Source organism: Amphimedon queenslandica, unplaced genomic scaffold, assembly GCF_000090795.2.
Source record: "Amphimedon queenslandica unplaced genomic scaffold, v1.1 AMPQUscaffold_12875, whole genome shotgun sequence".
Taxonomy (NCBI): domain Eukaryota; kingdom Metazoa; phylum Porifera; class Demospongiae; order Haplosclerida; family Niphatidae; genus Amphimedon; species Amphimedon queenslandica.
Window position 1 is genome coordinate 29,679 of NW_003546889.1, and position 20,169 is coordinate 49,847.

Sequence of the window (20,169 nt, forward strand, 5' to 3'; positions counted from 1 at the left end):
CTGACAGCACCTTTAGTTTAGCATCAGTGACCCTCTTTGCCTGCTCAGTCAGTTTCCTCTCTGACTCACGAAGAACACCAATCATTTCCTCTACCATTTCATGTATTTCTTCTAAGACTCCTTCTCCTCTCTCTCTGATCTCACCCTCTCTCTCTGCTAGAGCAGACAGGACCTTCTTGAGTGCTTCCTTCTTTCCCTCAACTGGTGATAGACATTCTCTTAACTTTTGACAGTGTTTAGTATAACTGTCAGTGATTAAGTCATATTCATGATGTTTGTGATTACGAGCTAAGCAGCTAACACAGATTACTGTATCACATGTTTCACAGAATAGCTCCAAAGGCTTTCCATGATCACTACATGTGGCCTCTTGAGGATTTGATAAATCTGCTGTCTTCTTTGTTAGACTGTACATCTCTTTGAGGTCGTTGAGGTGGAATGCTACAGGAAAGGCTCCTGCTCCTTCTTCTGGTAACTCTGTACAATGACGACAAGTGGGACAAGAGAGGTAATAGGTCTCATTCTTCTTATCCAGAGGTAATCCCTCCAGACAGTGCTCACAGAATGAATGTAGACAAGGTAAAGTCTTAGGGTTGGTATAGTGGTCAAGACACACAGGACAGGTGAGCTGTTCCTCCAGTTTGAGTCTGAGACCAGAAGATGGTTTGGTTGCCATTTCAAGAAAAGAATAAAATTGTGTACGTAAAGCAAGAACAAAAAATGAAGAGAGATAAAGGTAGAGGATGGTAAATGAAGATAGAGCAAGGACAAAAGATAAGAAAATGAAGAACTCGAAATGAACAAGAATACAAAGCAAAGTATAAAAAATAGAAGGAGAGACAGGAAGACAGCCCTGATGACCTCCTGGAGTATAGTAGTCTTGTGACTACAGGAAGTTATGATAGCACATTCCTTTATTATAACAACCAGTATATAGTAAATGAATGAAAATGTAAAGGAATGTAGCAACTGAAATTCTTGTATGGTGCAGCAAATGGTGTAAAACAATGTAGGATTTGTGATCTTATAACCATTAGATTATAGTCAGGTAAAATGAGGCAATTTGATTGGTCAAATGAGGTAATCTAAGTAGCTTAGTTACCTCTTAATAACTTCTTAGATTACTTGTTAATAACAATTATTTATAATAATAAAATTGTTATTTTTATTGAATATTTACAGTCAAATTTGTGCAGTTACTGAAAGCAATTCATGGTTCACCGTCCATCGACATTTAAAATTTTGTTTGTTGAGTATTTTGAATGTTCGCTAAACTATCTGATATCTCAATCATTTGTTCAGTTATGATATCCTCTTGTAGCTTCTCACTCCATCGATGCTATGGTGACCAGTGCATTGCAGTTGCTTGTAAAGAATGATTAGTTTTGACTCCTTTTATTCCTCCCATTTCAAACATTGTTTTTGTCATTATACCATTGTTTTGTTGTTTTGTTCATTATAGATACCACACACCATATGGTATAGAGTATTAGGAACATAAGTTCAGTGCCGTCTTCAGTTTTTCCTCACTTCCAGGACAAACATTTCCATAGATTTTGCTAGCTCTTCGCGACTGAGAGACATGATAAACGGAGTTTCATCAAGTTGTACTTGTAGCTTCCATCTACACCAAGTATTCCATTGGTTTATGCACCAATAATTGTTTCTACCCTTGTTTTTTCGCCCGGCGGTTACCGATGCCAGCACTCCTTGCTGGTTTGCGATAGCGTATCTTTATCCTTGTGCTGTTTGCTGCACAGCTCTAACAGGACAGGCTAGTATTGTAGAAGACATTGCCCAGTGATATCTTTGTTGGACCTAGCTAGTTTTGATTTGAAACTGTCTTGTGCTGTCGCTACGGCGTCTCCCAAGGTAAAATCACTGACCAATAGCTTTTTAGAAGATGGAAAAGACTGGTTAGCAACAGCATTATCCTTGTTGGTAACAAGCCCACTGCCTAACATTACCTGACTATAATCTAAAGAACCTAGACAACGCATTTTCGGTTTCTACGTGATTTAGATTACCTTGGAAACATTAATTAACCTCGAGCTACGCCCTCGGTTAATTAAATTTGTTTCCTCAGTAATCTAAATCACATAGAAACCTCAAATGCGTTGTCTAACCTATATTTAATGCATGCTCAGTAATGGACTGATCTTGCATGTTCACAAAAATCACTAAAATAAAAACCGCCAATTACAATTTCATAGCAAAATTATTAAAATACAAATGAAATAGCAGCTACTCCTGGAGATTCCATACTTCATGACCATCAGTTACCCATAGCATGTGCTGAGACTTGTAATCTCGTTATACATGCACATGTAAATGCACAGTACATGTATCAGAAAACTGAACAAAGACAAGTTTCATAGTTGTACATGTACATGTCATTAATTTCAGGAGTTACAGTTCTTCTACATGTTACAGTTACAGTTGAATCTTCTTATGAAGGACAACACTTCTATGCCTTATCTTGCTTTAAAACTCCTTCCAAACTTAAGAAGATTGTTAACATTTCATTGATTACCAAACTTACCATTTTATCTTACGTGTACATGTACATACACAAGTTGGTACATGTACATATACTGTATGTGTGTACCTCAGTGATGGTATTTTCCAAGTCTTCAGTTGCCTCTTTTGCCACAATATCAGAATCATCATCACTAATAGCACTGACTGATACTGCAGGACTGGGGTTAACACTATCAACTGATAATTGAACCTGAGGGGAGAGAGAGAGGGAGGGGGAGAGAGAGAGAGAGAGAGAGAGAGAGAGAGAGAGAGAGGGAAGGAGAGAGAGAGAGAGAGAGAGATGTATGAAATGTATGTACATGTAAATGCATGTGTTAATTAATACAGTGAATCCTCTGGATAACTTTTTTTAACAGACACTGTAACATATAATCAGTTTTATCCATTTACCACAGGAACATCAATAACATGTACATGTAATGTATAAGCATTAAATGAAAACCATCATGGTACATACTGCTTATAATGTCATCCACAGTACATGTGTATTGTCCATCATTAAAAATTCCGTTTATACATGTAGGTACATGTAAACCTTTAATTAGTAGGTGTGGCTTACATATTGATATTTCTGTTCAATGTTCTTCCTCATTTGACGTCTTTTCTCAATAATAGCATCTTCATCATCTTCAGACTCTAACGATACGTCCAATACACTGAGGGAAGAGAGAGAGAGACAGAACACTTAGTAACACATGTATAAACATTAATTATTGATACATACATGTACCCAGTACATGTACTAACGTATTTGAAAAAGAGTTTTAAAATTTGTAAAAAAATCCAATTTTGATCAGAATCAGCTCAAACTTTCTACACAACATAAGTACAGGTACATGTATCAGGAAATGTAATAAAAATGGATAATTCTCTACTTTTCATTTTTAGCAAAATTTGGCCCGTGACCCTGTACTATAGTACAGGGATTTTTATCCGATTTTGGAGTAACTTTAAAAATTCGTAAAAAATCCAATTTTGATCGGAATCAGCTTAAACTTTCCACACAACATATGTAAGTACATGTACATGTACATGTATATGTATCAGGAAATGTAATAAAAATGAAGAATTCTCTCCTTTTCATTTTTGGTGAAATTTGGCCCGTGACCCTGTACTATATAGTACAGGGACTTTTATCCGATTTTGGAGTAACTTTAAAAATTCGTAAAAACCCAATTTTGATTGGAATCAGCTCAAACTTTCTACGCAACATAAGGACATGTATATGTATCAGGAAATGTAATAAAAATGAAGAATTCTCTACTTTTCATTTTTGGCAAAATTTGGCCTGTGACCCTATACTATAGTACAGGGACTTTTGTCCAATTTTTGAGTAACTTTAAAAATAATACTAGTGTCATTGATAACTTACGCCTCCTCTTCAGATTCTCTCTCCTTCTTCTCCTCTCTCTTCCTCTCATGAGGGCTCCCTGATCTATCCTGTCTCCTTGACGACCGTCCAGGGGGAGAACGGGACCTCCTACGGGGCAGAGTCCTCCTCGAGCGATGAGGTGATCGTCGTGGCGACCGTGAACGAGGCCGACGTCTAGGGGAACGAGACCTTCTCCTCGCCGGACTGACTGACCTCCTAGTAGAGGAGGAGGGGAGGGGATCATCCCTTCTCTTTCTTGATCCTGATCTGCTCCTCCTACGAGGGGACGGTGACCTGTACATGCACATGTACAGTAAATAATGTTATTTTAATTAATAATGATTAATAATTAATAATAATAATAATGCTGCAATACTGTGTAGTGCTTTATTTTTGAGGAAAAAAACTTTGGCAGTTTTCATGGATTAGCACACACATACAACGTTACACATACGTTATAAGGGTCCTACTCAAATAAGCACCTATCACTAATATATTGCCACTATAGATACACATATTTGAGCCAGTTTTATGTGCCCTTGTGGTTGGAGTGGTCCAAATAGCCTATTGTTCATCCTCAGTCTTCAAAACATAGAGTTGCGGGAAAAAGCCATGGTTTTGGCACTTTTTTATTTTTTTTTGATTTTTACCTCTGTTAAGTAATAACACCTAGGCCATTACTTGAGGAAATATGGTATAACTGTATAGCAGGTTTTTTTGAGGGTAATAATTTTTAGGAATGACCTGTATTCCACTATTCTGTCATCTTGTACCGTATTAAATTGATTTTCAAAGAATTTAATTTTGTGAATCTCTAAAAATCTGCAAAATTCGCTATCCTTGGAAAAAACTGCTACACAGTACATGTATGTGTACATACATACATGTACATACATGTACATGTACAATACATTATGGTATTTACTATGGTGTTATTATGTACAGTACCTTTTCCTAGGTGAGTTTGATCTCCTCCTGTTATTCTCCATTGATCTGCTCCTCCTCCTCCTCCCTGGAGACCTCCTACCATATCTCTCCTCACTCCTCCTCTCTCTCCTCCTTGAGGAAGAACGAGACCCTCTTCTTTTAGGAGAGTGAGAATCCCTTCTCCTTTGATAGGGGGATGGGGAGAGTTGCCGTGGTGACCGTTGCCGTGGTGACTGTTGTCGTGGCGACCGTGACCTCCTCTTTGGTGATATCCAAGGTGCTGGTGGGGAACGTTTTCTTGGCGAAGGTGATCTACGAGATATTTTCGATCTTCTTGGCGACGGACTTCGATCATTTCTAGGTGAGCGAGATCTTTGTCGAGGTGAACGAGAACGCTTTCTTCTCTCGGGCGAGCGAGATGGTTGCCGTGGCGACCGTCTCCGTGACGGCCGCTCGTTTGACGAAGATGAGTCTTTTCTTTTGGATGAGAAATGGGCGGAGTCATTTAGCGGAGAGGAGTGGCCATTGTGAGAGGATTCGTTCTTGTCTCTTTTAGTCGAGTGAATCTTATGATGATCGGTCTCGTCTTTACTGGTTCTTCTGTGGTGCTTCTTGTGTTTGTGTTTCTTATGCTTTTTGTGTTTGTGCTTCTTCTTGGAATTAGAAGCATCCGGAGAAACACTAGGATAAGAGTAATAGTTTTAAAAATAATAATAATAATAATTATTATTATTACTAATTATACATGTACGTGTATATAGTTCTGGCTATGGTGGTTGGAGGTGGTCGGGACAACCACCTCAACAAATGAACCGACCAGTTCATCACTTAGACCAACCATCCAATTAATATTAATAACCATACATAAAGCATGATATTGTATAGAGATGTCCCGATAATCGGATCGGCATATCGGATATCGCCTTATCGGCTTATCGGCCTGTTTTTCATAGCATTGGTTATCGGTTTCTTTGCATGCATCTTGCAGATATAGCAACACATGGTCATATGCATGAGAATAAAGGGTTAATCAATTAATTTTAATACAATTATGTGATACAATAAATGTCAAAATGATTCTATAACTAGAAATACTTGATAATTAGTCAAGATACTAAATTGGGAAGTGTATAAATCACATTTTACATGTATAAACCTGTGCCTAGAAGGTAGAAAGGAAAATATCGGATCGGTATCGGTATCGGCCAGTAATGGCTATGTCAATATCGGCATATCGGCTAAAACCCATATCGGTACATCTCTAATATTGTAGTCTACTAGTATGGTGTACATAAATTTAAAAGGAACAATATTAGTCTCCAACCACCTCTAATTTTTTTCTAGGCAGAACCTTGCATCTAGTACACATGGGTAGGATAATTAATATCTAAAATAATATAATTATTACTAATAATAATAGTAATCTTAATACTACACATGACGTACATGTACAAATATTGATGTTAAAATTTGGCGAATTCCTTTGGCATGCTAGTCAGTTATAATTTTCAAAAGGAGCTCGATCTTACTCCATCAAACCTTCTACCTACATCTACAGATACATTCCCACACCCACAAACACTACATTATGTCTAGTATAATACCAACAATCTTGAAACATTTCAATGTCTTTACTTTGTGTCATTCTCTATATCATTCCCTACTCCATTATTCTTCTCTTCGTCTTCCTCGTCGTCTTTAATGAGTCCTTCCTCTTCTGAGGAGTCCTCTGCCTTATCTTTCACATCCTCTGGAGTCCCGAGAGAATTACTGGAAGGTTTTGTAAGAGGCTCTGAGATCGACGCCATTTTGATATCGTGTATGTGACGTTGTGGGCGTGCCCACTAACCAAAGTGGGTGTGGTTTATATTAAAAATTAAAATGGCGGATGCTTTTTCATTCAAATTCAACTGCTTACAACAAGAAAGAAAGGGGAGAGAGGGTTTCTTTGTAAACAGTGTTAGATACTAGAGACATATTTTGTTAAGATAAGAGGATTAAACTCCATAAAAATAAGTAAATTAATGAAATAGATTATCAATTGTATTCATGATGGGAGTGTGCATTGGGCGAGGCTTCATTATCAGCAACAACCAAAGAGAGGAGTTCGAGTCTCCTGCTGTCTTCATAATGGAGAGGCCAGTAACGGACGTAAAGTTTGTCTCTTCTCCTGATAACTGCCCTAAAGGCTACACTATGGTAAGTATGGTAAGATTGCGACTCTTAGCTGCTCTGTGTAAAACCTCCCTACCTTGTAATGCTTTATTGAACCTTGAAAAGTGCGGCATTATTTTTTTACAAGCATATCACTAGACTGCAGTATTTGATGTACTAGCATTCTTCCTCTCTCTCTCTCCTTCTACAGGTCAGGGAGTGTCCTTGTGGCCATGATGCTAATCTCTGGGTGAAGTTCTTAGGTGCTAAATCTGAGGAGAGATATCTCTGTTATACCAAAGAAGAGAGAGATGTAATAATAATAATAATGATGATGATGATGATGATGATGATGACGATGATGAGTGCATGTACATAATGCAATACCAGCAATATCTGTTAATAATTAATGGCAATATAAGATACACTGTATTTTGTAAGACTTGCCTTTTTTGAATTTGAGCAGTACAAACAAAAGTTAATGCATACTGAACTTAAGGTATTTCCTGGTGGAGGAGTGTATACCCCATTATTACTGATACTAGAGGACACACAAGTGGTACTATAGTACTGGTATAGTCCCCTATTACAGTACTCCTTGTGATAATGGTGGTGGTGTTTCCTAGAAATATTTGTATAAACAGATGAACACTTTATGTGTTACATGACACCTATGTTGACAAGAATTCAAACTATTTCATGTAGCTATACTTTTACATCTACTCTCTCCCTCTCTCTCTCTCTTCCTTTCCCCTCTCCCTCTCTTCCCCCCCTCTCTCCCTCCCTCCCTCTCTCTCCCTCCCTCTCTCTGTCTCTCCCTCTCTGTCTCTCCCTCTGTCTCTCTCCCTCCCTCCCTCCCTCCCTCCCTCCCTCCCTCCCTCAGGATGGTAAGATAGTAGAGGATATGTACATACCTGGTAAAGGTGAGCGCTACATTGTCAAAGGATTTGAAGTTATCAAGAAAACTGTTGAAGGTATTGAATAGTATATTCACGCTAGCAATCTTCTTCTCTTTCTGTCTCTTGTTGAAATAGCATCTCTTACTTAAGCTACAGTCACTATGTTGTGATCTCTCTCCCTCTCTCACCTTCCCCTCCCTCCCTCCCTCCCTCTCTCCCTCCCTCCCTTCTTCCCTCTCTCCCTCCCCATCAGGTGATGATACACTCAACCACAGGTTCATTGCGTACAAGAGGGTAGATAGAAAGAGAGCAAGTACTGCAGTGTTTGATGCAGCTGTGTTTAGGAGTAAGGACAATCCAGCATCAACTTTTAAGAAACTGGGAGCGTAAGTTAGAGAGAGAGAGAGAGGGAGAGGGAGAGAAGTTAAAAGTGAAAGGAGGAACATGTACATGTATTCTCTTATTGATTGATTGCTTATCTCAAGAACTTTTGACCCTTTTATCTAATCAGCTCATTGATAATTTATTTATTTAATTATAAGCAGCTATACAGTTTGACTAATAGAAATTTAATTCAAAATTAATTTCAGATAAGATACATGTACATTTTGATACTGTTCTTTCTCTTTTAGGAAACTCAACAATCTCTACATTTGCATAAGAGTAGCTAAGTATAAGTACAATCCTTCAGATCACAACCAAGCCACGCCTACCCCACCAACTAACACTCGTAAACCATCAGTCGATAAACCAGCCCCTCCCCTTCAGAAAAGAACGTCTCAAGATAAAGGAACTCCGCCCGTTTCTTATCAGTCGTCAGTAGATGATCCGTCAACTCAATCTGGAGCCACACCTACTTCTTATCAACCATCTCCGCCCACTCAAGGATATAGTGCTCCGCCTACTAGTTACGGGTCTCCGCCCACTCAAGAATATGCTCCGCCTATAAATCAAGGCTATAGTACCCCACCTACAAATCAAGGCTACAGTGCCCCACCCACTAATCAAAGCTATAGCACCCCACCTACTAATCAAGGCTATAATGCTCCGCCTACTAATCAAGGCTATAGTGCCTCACCTACTAATCAAGGTTACAATGCTCCGCCCACTAATTACGGCTATAATGCCCCACCCACTAATTACCCACCAGTCACTCGAAGTTATAATCCACCACCAACCAGTTATGGCAGTTACGGCTCCCCGCCCAGTTCTAATGCCCCGCCCACCAATCCAGGAGGAGGGGGTGTGGCTTTAGGATTTGAGAACCTTGACCTGGATCAGCCCATACCAGAAGACTGGACTTGGGAAGACGAAGATGAAGACGAACAATCAGATTCAATGAGACCTCCTGTCCATGAAATGGCTACACTATCGATGACTCCTAGTTTAAGCTCCGCCCCTCCTCCTCCCCCTGGGACCTATGGCTTCTCTTCTCCCTCTTACCCTACGTCTTACGGCCCTACCGGTTACTATGGTAACACCCCCTCGTACCCTGCCCCCCCACAACCGGGTAGTTATGCTCCCCGGTACCCGCCCCCTCCCTCAAACCAGTACGGGTACATGCACAGTACTGGGCAGCCTTCTTATCAACAGGCTCCACCCCCTAGCAACCCAGCTTATCAACAGGCCCCACCCCCTGGCAACCGGGGATATAGTGGATACCCTGGGCAGTTTCCGCCTCCCTCTCATGGTGGCGGCCATATTGGATTCAATATTTGAATATATTGACAATGGATGTGGTTTGTTTCAGCAACATTAACATTACATAATAATAACCTGTGACAATAATAATAATAACAATAATAATAATAATAATAATAATAATGTGTGTTTACAAAATACATGTAGCTTGTAGAACAGCAAAAAAATTAATTATAAGCAAAAAAATGTATAAATTTATATTATTCTTTTCCATTTAATTATATTATTTAGCAGTAATATTTTGTGTCATAAAAATGTCAATAATTTATTATCAATATTAATATCACACTAGACTGGTGAGACCACTCCTTCAAAGAGAACCTTCTTTAGCGTTTGCTTGACTTGACTGTGCCTAGTGCTAAAGTGTTTCTGTTGCACTGAGAGAAAATGATTCAATAACTTGTCAAAATCAATATCTTTTGGAGGATGTCTGCTAACAACCCTGGAGAGAGAGAGAAAGAGTAGAGAGCTTAAAATTAAATTTTTTATTCTACGCCCACTCACGCGTAGGCGGGCTCGTTTGCGTGGGTGTTTAATTATCAACTCATTAATATTCATTAGACACGTGGCGCTAGGTGAGCTTGCATTTTGCCACATCACAAATTTAAATGATGCACATTCCTCGGTGACTTGACAGATTTTCATAATTCAAAGAAAGAAGGAGCTTTAAAGCTTAGAGGCTCTTCAAATCAACTAAAGATAGCTGAGAAAACAGAAGAGAAGAAGACAGAAATGGCCACAGCAACAGCTACCCAGTCCTTTGAGATTAACTTTGGTTCTGCACGTTGCAAGCCACCACCACGATTCCTTGTGCTCTCAAAAAGGAAAGCAGTCACCAAGGAAGTACTTTTGGAGAAGCAGAGATCAGCAGAAGAGAGAAGGAAAGTAAGACAGAAAAGTTATACTTAGATACATGCATCATTCTAGTTCTGCATGCATATATGTACATGTATATTTCTCTCCTTTCTCTCTAAAGGCATTCATACAAGCAAGGCTGGACCGTATTCATGAAAAAGATGAAGAGATACAGCAACTCATTAAGAGCCTTGACACTGCCCTGAGGCGACAATCAAAAATAAACCAGCACTAAGAAGAACACCTCCACATCAGAAAAAAGACTGAGAGACATTAAAATACATTTTTGTGACCATGCCTGCATGTATGTACTTATAGCTATAATATACATAATCATTATCATTAAACTTTATTTTAACACAACATTATACTAGTACTGGATTATAATGGTGAGATACTAGGGGAGAGAGAGAATGTAATAGAGCAACAGGGATTACAAAGAATTGATAATGGTGCGATAATTGTAAGCCTTTCTTGGAGTGCAAATATTTTTTCTCACTTCTTCCAGCAAAAAAAAGAAATGTAATATCTCATACATGTAAAATAAACAGGCAGTTTTAATGTGGCATAATTAAATATAGTACAAGATGATTTATTGGAGAGAGTAAGATTTGGCAAATTTACCTGTGGAAAATTAATTGGCAAATTTTGTAGTGGCAATTTTGTGCAATGTGCCATTGAGCATGCTCAGATTGAAACAAAATGGCAGATTTTATATTAGTGATTTCTTCATAGAACTGCCAATCGCTAATATTAATTCCTCGCCAATAAATCATCTTGTACGGTAGCTGACAATATCAAAAGGTGACGATATACTCTTACTTCTTCTTGTTCTCAGAGAGTGTGGTCAGTATGGGTACACTGGATAGTCTGCCATTGAGAGATTCAAAGGCATTAGTCTGAGGAAGGAGCATCAGTAGACCATACATAGTCTGGACTAGGTTAGGATACTGGTTTGGTGATAATAACTGTAACCTTAGGACTGTAAAAAATGGATAGTTACATCAATATGTATCAAAAAATGTAATAAAAATTTGGCGTAATTTCAGAGCCATTTTTCAGAAAAACCATGGGCTATAGCCTTAGGTATTTTTTAGAATTTTGGCATTTTGTTAAAATGGCCGTAACTTAATAAAATTAAGTTGGAATTAGCTCAAACTTGCTACACAGCATAAGTACATCAATATGTATCAGAAAATGTAATAAAAATTCGGGGTGATTTCGGAGCCATTTTTTTGAAAAAAAACCATGGGCATAGCCTTGGGTATTTTTTAGAATTTTGGCGTTTTCTTAAAATGGCCATAACTTGAAAAAATGAAGTCGGAATCAGCTCAAACTTGCTACACAGCATAAGTACATCAATATGTATCAGAAAATGTAATAAAAATTTGGGGTGATTTCGGAGCCATTTTTTGAAAAAACCATGGGCTATATATAGCCTTGGGTGTTTTTCAGAATTTTGGCGTTTTCTTAAAATAGCCGTAACTTGAAAAAATTTAAGTCGGAATCAGCTCAAACTTTCTACACAGCATAAGTACATCAATATGTATCAGAAAATGTGATAAAAATTTGGGGTGATTTCGGAGCCATTTTTTGGAAAAACCATGGGCTATAGGTATTTTTCAGAATTTTGGCATTTCTTAAAATGGTCGTAACTTGAAAAAATTAAGTCAGAATCAGCTCAAACTTTCTACACAGCATAAGGACATCAATATGTATCAGAAACTGTAATAAAAATTTGGAGTGATTTTGGAGCCATTTTTTGGAAAAAACCATGGGCTATAGCCTTGGGTGTTTTTCAGAATTTTGGCGTTTTCTTAAAATGGCTGTAACTTGAAAAATTTAAGTCAGAATCAGCTCAAACTTTCTACACAGCATAAGTACATCAATATGTATTAGAAAATGTAATAGAAACTAGAGACACAAGCATGTACACTCACAGGTAAATATTGGTGATTCTATTAATTGTACTAGTCTATCAGTTTCTTGCAGCACTTCTGAAGTGATCTCAATTTCACCACTAAACAACAAGAAATGAAAACAATTACTATTATTATTAATACTTACAATTTAGCTACTATATTAGCTGCGTGTTGATAATTCTGTGACAGTAGACACAGAGCCACTGTAGCTATGGCATTGTGACACCAGCAGTCATAAAGACTCTTGAACAATATCCAACTGTCCTGCAAGAGAAACACATCAAGTATTAACAATAATATCTGGAAGATATTATATTAAAATTCAAATGATATTATAAGGAGATAAATATTGCAATTGTTCAGTCTATAGTAATCTCAGAGGTGGATTGATGTTAAGTGATGGAGTGAGATCAATGTAAACCAATGGCAACAAGCATAATTCAGCTGCTGCTATGTGTTGGTATACCTTAAGCCTACTATTTTTAGCATCTACTAAATTTAGCTATATTAGCGAGAGAGCTTTAAATCGCTAAATTAAATAGACGCCAAAATAATTATTATTCATTATAATGGTTATTATTTATAGTTAATTTGGTTAAAAACGCTAAAATTAGTAACGCTAAACATGACTTTTGCTGATTCCGCTAAAATTAGTAGACGCAAATAATAGTAGGCTTAAGGTAACTCTAGACTTTGATGGTCAATCTTTAATGTGCATGTACTTGTGTATGGTTGTTATTACTGTAACCACATTAATTACTGCTGATGCATGCACATTATTATCTAATGTTGTGTAACCTTAGAACTTTCTAGACTCTGTGGTTTTATGAATCATGATTCTCAGGAGCGTATCTAGAAATTTGGAAAGGTAGGTGCTGAAGGCACGCGAAGCGCACCGCGATTTTGGCCACACCCCTTTTTACGGCGGTAAAACGGCGTTTTTCTTCATTTTCATGAATTACGGGTGGGGTCAAAATAATTTCAAGCATACTGGTACTTCTGACGACTTCTGATCGCTCCTTAAAGCACTGGAAACTGCTGAAATCATGATCAGGGGGCTAGATAACTTTGTTAAGAGGCTTGGTAGTGATGCAAGAGTCCAGGATTGGAGTAATTTTTTCTGAGCCCAGCCATGAGGGGGCAGGTGCTCAAGCACCCCTCAGCCCCTGCTGGATACGCCCCTGCTTTTTATTGATTTTTGTCAGTTGTTCAGTTGTTGTTCAGTAGTTTGCTTAGTTGTTGTTGTTCTCAGTAAAATAATCTAACACTATGCTAGTGTGAACAAGATCAATGGGGATTATTATAGCAGCTGTTAGCTGTATTCATGTACATGTACATTGTACATGTGCACTTTCTGAGTTTCCCTATTACAGTGTTAGGGACGAGTCAGGAGTTCAGGACCACACTCTTTCTCAAGCTATCTATTCACAGTCCCTCTCTCTCTCAAAGATGTCTGCTTCAGGTATTTTAAAGCTTGTACTAGTATAGCTACATCCTTTTGTATCATTTAGTGAACTACAGTAAGGAGAATCCACAAGATCCTTTTGTTAAAAGAGAACTAACTACAAGTAAATATTAAATAATTCTAATTTTCTGGCATTAAAACTCTTTGTTTTATATAAAGGTGATCATGGTACCATTATGGGACTCATTGACAAAGATATAGCTCCAAAATATAAAGAGCTGGCTGTACAATTCCGTATCCCTCAGGGTATAGTAGACACCATAGCCTACAATAACAGAAACAACTCAGCATGGGATGGACTAAATGATGTTGTTGGTGATTGGCTGAAAGGAAATACTGAAGTCTATGATGAAGGAGTTAAAGCTAATGTAAGGTGGCTGTATGATGCTGTAAGAGCAATAGATCATAAGCACCTTGGAACAAAAATTGCCAAAGGTAGATCTATTTTTCTAAATATCTTTAAAATTGAATTTGATATCTCAAATGTTTTACGTACAAAATCCTTTCATAGAGTTTGGGATGCCAGAGCCTAGTGATTCGTCCACTCAAAAAGGTAGTATTGAAAACAAAAGAGATGATAAATATTCATCAATCACTTAATTTTATAATCTCATTTCTATAGCAGACAAAGGAGGAACTAGTACTGGAATAGAAGAGACTGATTCAGAGTAAATACTCCCTTACAATAAACAAGCATTTTTGTTGTTCTTACAGAGAAACACTCGGAAAATCAAGAGATGCTCAACATAATCCTGATCCTATAACAGGTAGACAACAGCTGATGGTAGAGCTGTTACTCTTTATAAATAGTTACTCTTTATAAATATCTTTATCAATAAAGACAAGGAGCTTGATATGGCCGCTGTCATGAAGATATTTGGTTCTTCTGATCACCATTACATGACAATTGGGGCTGGATTGGGTGTGAAGACTGCTGATCTCCAACAAATACCAGGAACAGCAAGTACCAATCTTATTATTGTATTCCAGAGGTGGTTTGATGCTGATAGAGATGTCAATTGGGATACATTAAAAAGACTTTGTGAAGATTATCCTGATAAACTGGGCAAAGCAAAATCTAACCTTCCGGCACATAAAGGTAAGCTAATATAACCCAATACTCATTGGCTCTGTGTGTGTATAACTGCCATAAATACTTAGCTCTACTTTACTAACTTAACTTAGTTCTACATTCACATTTATTTCTTTATACCTTCACTAATTCAATAGATATTATTATGTCATAATAATTTTTGATTATTAATAATCACAATGAAATCTAAGTCATAATGTATCTGCAGGTGCTGAGAAAGATAAAGAAAATCAGCAGGAACAGAGCCAAGGTAAATGAAAATGAGTAGATCAAGTATTATGAACACAAATAACAATACTGGCTATTACTTATATCTTCCATCTACTATTTAGACAATAATGTCAAGAAATTAAAAGTGGAAAAAGAAGATTAAAAATTTAAAATGAAGACATGCCAGATATCAATTGATACATGACATTAGGATCTTTACATTTTAGTTAACTAAACTGACATTGTTAAAAATAAACTCTTAAACTATCCTACAAAAAGAGACACATCATGTCAACTAATAATAGCAATAAAATAATAAGTAGAAACTAGAATATTATTATTAAAATTTAAAGGATGGATTGATGTGAAGTGATGCAGTGCGATCAATGTAAACCAATGGCAACAGGAACTGTGAGAAACATGACATCGACACAAAAGCAATACATAATCCAGCTGCTGCTAGCTCACGTGCTCTTAGGCTGTATTATATTAGTTGCGTCAGGACAGTTCAGGTCCTTCAGGACAAAACCTCTCTCTTCTCTTTCTCAAGCACTAGCAGTCAAGCTATCAATTCAATTCACAGTCCCCCCTCTCTCTCAAGAATGTCTGCTTCAGGTATTGTAAAGCTTGTACTAGTAGCTACATCCTTTTGTATCATTTAGTGAACTATAGTAAGGAGAATCCACAAGATCCTTTTGTTAAAAAAGAACTCACCACAGGTAAATTATTTGTCATGATAGCCTGCCATTAAATACTTCCACAGAAGATCATAGTAGAATTATGGGACTGATTGAAAGAGACCTACCTACATCGTTCGTAAAATTGGCCCAAGAATTTTGCATCCCAACAGGACAAATAAGAACCATAGAATATAAGTCAAACAGAAATAATGATCCATGGCATGGTCTAAATGATGTCGTTGATCAGTGGTTGAGATGGAACACTGATGCCTTTCATGATAAGGTTAAAGCTAATGAAAGATGGCTTTATGATGCTGTGAAAGAAATTGATGGTGCTCTTGCAACAAAAATTGGCAAAAGTATTTTCTAAAACTTATCTTAAATGCATGCATTCATGTCTACAAAATATTATTTATAGAGCTTGGGATCTTGGAACCAAGAGATGATGGGCTCGCTCAAAATGGTGAGATTAGAAACAATAGTCATAATAATACATTTATAAGAGAATGAAAAATATATATTCAACAATCACTTGATCTTAATTAAGCCTGCATGTTATCCTGCATATTGTTCATGATGTACTCATGCCTTGTTGCAGTACTAGGTACAGCTGCAATATAATAGCCAGTAGAGCTGCAAAGTGTTGTATGGTAATATTACATCATACATGTAAATATGTAACATTTGAGCAAAGTGATGGGTCCACTCAAGGAGGTAAGATTAGATTAGAAACAAAAAAATATTCCACAATTACTTGGTCTCATCTCATTTCTATAGCAGACAAACTTTACTAACTTAACTTAGTTAGATATACAGTGATCTTTATTTTTAATTACAATTACATTACAATAATTCAATAGTTAAATCTAACGTCATATGTACACGTATCTGCAGGTGCTGGCGAAGATCAAGAAAATCAGCAGGAACAGAGCCAAGGTAAATGAAATAAGTAGATTGAGTATTATGAACACAAATAACAATGTAGGCTATTACTTATATCTTCCATCTATTGTTTAGACAGAAAGTAAAAGTGGAAGAAAGACATGCCGGATCAATTGATGCATGACATTAGGATCTTCACATTACATGTAGTGAACTAAACATTGTTTAAAATAGTTGTGTGTTTAATAATAATATTCATCATTTTTTGATGATAAATGTTATACATGTAAATCCACATGCTATCCGTCCGCATCAAGCAAGAATTTTGTCAGCCAAAAATTTCGTCAAAACGAAAATGCCTGACAAATATTTTAAGGAGAGGAATATGCAACAATATAAGAAATATACCGTATAGCGGGAAATTTTGGAGGGAGTTAAACTCGGTGAATTACTAAATTTTGGTGATCGGCAAATTTTAATTTGGCAAATTTGTGGCCACGTGCCATTGAGCATGTGTATAATGTCTCAAAATGGAGGATTTTATTTTTAGCGAATGACTATCAAAATGCCTCACTTGAATCCCCCCAAAATTTACCACTATACAGTATAAATAATATCAGTGGATTCTACATGTACATATTCTGGTACTTACTGGTCCGTCCATATTCTGTAGCTGCATACGAAGATCAAACAGTTCAGCAGAACTAAAGAGGATAGTGTTCAGTTCCCGTACCATCAGTGAAGCAAATGATAGTTTCTCTTCAGTTGACAGTATCTCAGCTAGAGTACAGTAGACTGCCTTAGCATCAACAAACACACACAAGTGCCTAATGGGAGGGAGAGAGAGGGAGGGAGAGAGGGAGGGGGAGGGAGGGGGGAGAGAGAGAGGGAGGAGTTTGAGTAATACATGTACAGTATAATGTATATATGTACATGTACCGTAGCTAAAAAATCTGGATTCATAAAATTTGGCAAATTGTTTCTCAAATTTGGTAACTAAATTTAGACAAAACATATACTGTAAAACTACAAATTTTAGCGTGCTACAAATTTTAGCGATATTAGCAAAGAGCCTAAACAAGCTAAATTTAATATTTACTAATAAAAACACCCGGTCACGTGATCACAAGATGTCGCTGATACTATACTAGTAGATAGATGGCTCTCTTCTGCTCGGTCGGCAACACTACCAGAGGAAGGAGAACCCAGTGGAACGACAGCAGCAGCTAACAGAAAAGTGGGAAAGGTTTAATGATACGCCAAATTTAATAGTCGCTAATTTGACATTTAAGCATAAACACTAAATAAAGTAGCCGCTAACATTAATAGGTTTAGAGTAACCTCCACATGTACCATTACACAAGTACCGTATATACAGTTAGAGTTACCTAATAATGAGACTCCCTTTGTTCTCTAGTAATATCCTGTCACTGTTGAACATTTTCATCAATTCAACCAGAAACAATTTAAAATATTTATTCAAAATAATAATGGCCGTACTCTCCTGCTCCTGACGTCCCTAGAATTGTAATATTAATAATAATGATAAGCCACACCCACTCCGCTACCTTTTTCTTGGTGGCTACAGGAACATCACACGTCTCATGGCCAGCGTCTGACATTGATAGGGTAGCTATCACTTTGAGGGTTAAATTTAACACCTGAAGACAAGAAGAAAATACATTATTAATTAAAATTGATACTGTACGGGTATTAAATTTTGTGGGTAACTTCTCAACCAGAAAAATTAATACCATGGAAATGCTCACTGAGCATGCACAGCATGTGAAAATCAATGACTTAATGAAAGTGCACGTGCAAAAACGTGAAATTTAACCCCCTCGGAATTAAAGAATTAAGAGCTTTTCACTAAAACACGAAATTTTATACCCTCGGAATTTTCTACCCGTACGGTATACTCGTTAAATGTACATGAATGAAGATTGAAGACAATGAGAAAATATATAATTAATATATATTTACATGTGCATTTATTGTAAGTATTGCATTGTTGGTAGTATCTTTAATGATACATTATTAATTAAAATTAATTTAAAGTTGGTCCCTTACTCTGTCAGAGATATCAGCTAACATCCTTTGAAGAGAAGGAAAGAGTTTACCAGTTTGTAAGTACATCTGAGAAATGAAATAATAATAATAATAATAATAATAATAATAATAATAATAATAATAATAATAATAATAATAATAATAATGAGAAATTGAACTACATGTGTACATGTATACTATATCCCAGTTGAGTTTGGGACAAGAAAAACTGGAATAACTTTTTATAGGAATGTGGGATAAGGATGAAACTTTCACAGGTTCTTAGTCGCCAAAGTCCATCAAAATCTGTGAAATCTTGGGTCTCTCAACTCTTGGGAACCCTGAGAACCGGGTTCTCCCTATAAACCCAATGGCATACCAAAATGACGTTTTATGACAATTTATCTACGTCATAGTTTACATAAGAACATGTGGTCGAGCGCCCAAACTGATAATTCTTGTTTTAAAAAGCTAACAGAGCAAGATCTTCTGATAACGATGGCCTTTATGAAGACTAGTTGACTCCAGTAGCTATTGTACTGCTTATCATGAAGAGCAAGACTGTTTAAGAGTGAAACAACACAGCCGCCATGCTTCTATGAATATCATTAAAATACGTCATTTTGTGACGTAGCTACATTTTTCAAATTCCACGCAGCTGCTTCCACTTCCGTCCCAAACTGAACTGGGATATAGTATACATGTACATCACTATAAAGCAAATGGTACAAAATTTTGTGAATCGCCAATCCACACACAATAATATTAACTAGTTATTAATAGTTATTAACTAGTTATTAATAGTTATATTGGTAGTTATTAATATAATATTCTTACTCTTTTTGGTAGCTTGTCGTGTAACCATAGCAACCAGCGAAGCGTCTCCAGTTTAGTTTCTTGTTCAGTGAAGCTCATATGAGGCATGAGGACACCAAGCACAGTCAATAAACTGAACTTAACCACACCCACCTCTCCTGTATCAGGACCCTCAGCATTAGAACCAACCTCGTTAACACCAGTTTGAGTGGGCGGGATTGGTTGTGTGGGCGGGGCAGTTTGAGTGGGCAGAGTCACTTGAGTGGGCAGAGTCACTTTGGTGGGTGGGGCAACATTTGTAGATGTCTTTGAGGTTTTTGGTGAGGTGGTTTTACCAGACACAACTTGTTTCCTGATTCTCGTTGGAGATGATTTCGGGGATTGCGTGGGCGTGATGTTGATCCCTGGTGATCCGGTCATGAGATTAACTTGAATCTGATCAGTGAGATCAGTGTTAGTGTCATCATCGTCAGTCGGAAGGATCAACTCTTTCAGTTTTCTATTAACATTTGAGGCCACTCGTCTAATGTCTGTTGATAAAATACCATAAAAGTGGAATAGTTTACTGCCTTTATTATTTAATCTTTAAATTTTTACATGTTA

General features: G+C 37.2%; 4 protein-coding genes across 5 annotated transcripts in view; 2 read left to right on the plus strand and 2 right to left on the minus strand.

Moving 5' to 3' along the window:
- The window catches only part of LOC100639201 (serine/threonine-protein kinase PRP4 homolog), an 18,984-nt gene extending 12,292 nt beyond the window's left edge, over window positions 1-6,692 (minus strand). For both annotated transcript variants that reach the window (XM_020002622.1, XM_020002621.1), the window contains exons 1-5: window positions 6,476-6,692; window positions 4,862-5,521; window positions 3,914-4,207; window positions 3,101-3,197; window positions 2,609-2,731 (exon numbers count right to left, since the gene is read on the minus strand). In XM_020002622.1, the coding sequence (XP_019858181.1) occupies window positions 2,609-2,731; window positions 3,101-3,197; window positions 3,914-4,207; window positions 4,862-5,521; window positions 6,476-6,648 (1,347 nt within the window). In that variant the 5' untranslated portion in view covers window positions 6,649-6,692. The remainder of the gene's footprint in view (window positions 1-2,608; window positions 2,732-3,100; window positions 3,198-3,913; window positions 4,208-4,861; window positions 5,522-6,475) is intronic.
- Window positions 6,693-6,738: 46 nt separating this feature from the next.
- LOC105314488 (extensin-like) lies at window positions 6,739-9,648 on the plus strand. Its single transcript, XM_011408687.2, has 5 exons — window positions 6,739-7,039; window positions 7,206-7,307; window positions 7,878-7,968; window positions 8,147-8,279; window positions 8,526-9,648. Exons 1-5 carry the CDS (start codon window positions 6,890-6,892, stop codon window positions 9,610-9,612), a joined length of 1,563 nt encoding a protein of 520 aa, XP_011406989.2. The 5' UTR covers window positions 6,739-6,889; the 3' UTR covers window positions 9,613-9,648.
- Window positions 9,649-9,833: 185 nt separating this feature from the next.
- On the minus strand, window positions 9,834-20,145 carry LOC109586436 (protein VAC14 homolog). The gene is made up of 9 exons (XM_020002623.1): window positions 19,588-20,145; window positions 18,772-18,837; window positions 18,270-18,362; window positions 18,090-18,220; window positions 17,354-17,528; window positions 12,517-12,635; window positions 12,390-12,469; window positions 11,272-11,431; window positions 9,834-10,036 (listed from the first exon to the last, which is right to left on the minus strand). The coding sequence occupies exons 1-9, from the start codon at window positions 19,984-19,986 to the stop codon at window positions 9,883-9,885; spliced, it is 1,377 nt and encodes a 458-aa protein (XP_019858182.1). The 5' UTR covers window positions 19,987-20,145; the 3' UTR covers window positions 9,834-9,882.
- Window positions 15,573-16,469, plus strand: LOC109586437 (uncharacterized). The gene is made up of 4 exons (XM_020002624.1): window positions 15,573-15,754; window positions 15,802-15,858; window positions 15,903-16,178; window positions 16,238-16,469. Exons 1-4 carry the CDS (start codon window positions 15,742-15,744, stop codon window positions 16,327-16,329), a joined length of 438 nt encoding a protein of 145 aa, XP_019858183.1. The 5' UTR covers window positions 15,573-15,741; the 3' UTR covers window positions 16,330-16,469.
- Window positions 20,146-20,169: the final 24 nt, after the last annotated feature.

What these genes read in the sequence shown, in the direction of transcription:
- LOC105314488 (XM_011408687.2), top strand. Translation starts at nt 6,890, where the DNA reads ATGATGGGAGTGTGCATTGGGCGAGGCTTCATTATCAGCAACAACCAA. An exon ending in ATACCAAAGAAGAGAGAGAT is followed by an intron (nt 7,308 to 7,877) that starts GTAATAATAATA and finishes TCCCTCCCTCAG; the next exon opens with GATGGTAAGATAGTAGAGGA. An exon ending in TATCAAGAAAACTGTTGAAG is followed by an intron (nt 7,969 to 8,146) that starts GTATTGAATAGT and finishes CCTCCCCATCAG; the next exon opens with GTGATGATACACTCAACCAC.
- LOC109586437 (XM_020002624.1), top strand. An exon ending in TAAAAAAGAACTCACCACAG is followed by an intron (nt 15,859 to 15,902) that starts GTAAATTATTTG and finishes ATACTTCCACAG; the next exon opens with AAGATCATAGTAGAATTATG. An exon ending in TGCAACAAAAATTGGCAAAA is followed by an intron (nt 16,179 to 16,237) that starts GTATTTTCTAAA and finishes TATTATTTATAG; the next exon opens with AGCTTGGGATCTTGGAACCA.
- LOC109586436 (XM_020002623.1), bottom strand. Translation starts at nt 19,986, where the DNA reads ATGACCGGATCACCAGGGATCAACATCACGCCCACGCAATCCCCGAAA. An exon ending in AAAGGGAGTCTCATTATTAG is followed by an intron (nt 17,529 to 18,089) that starts GTAACTCTAACT and finishes CCCTCCCATTAG; the next exon opens with GCACTTGTGTGTGTTTGTTG. An exon ending in TACAGAATATGGACGGACCA is followed by an intron (nt 12,636 to 17,353) that starts GTAAGTACCAGA and finishes TTTCTCTTGCAG; the next exon opens with GACAGTTGGATATTGTTCAA.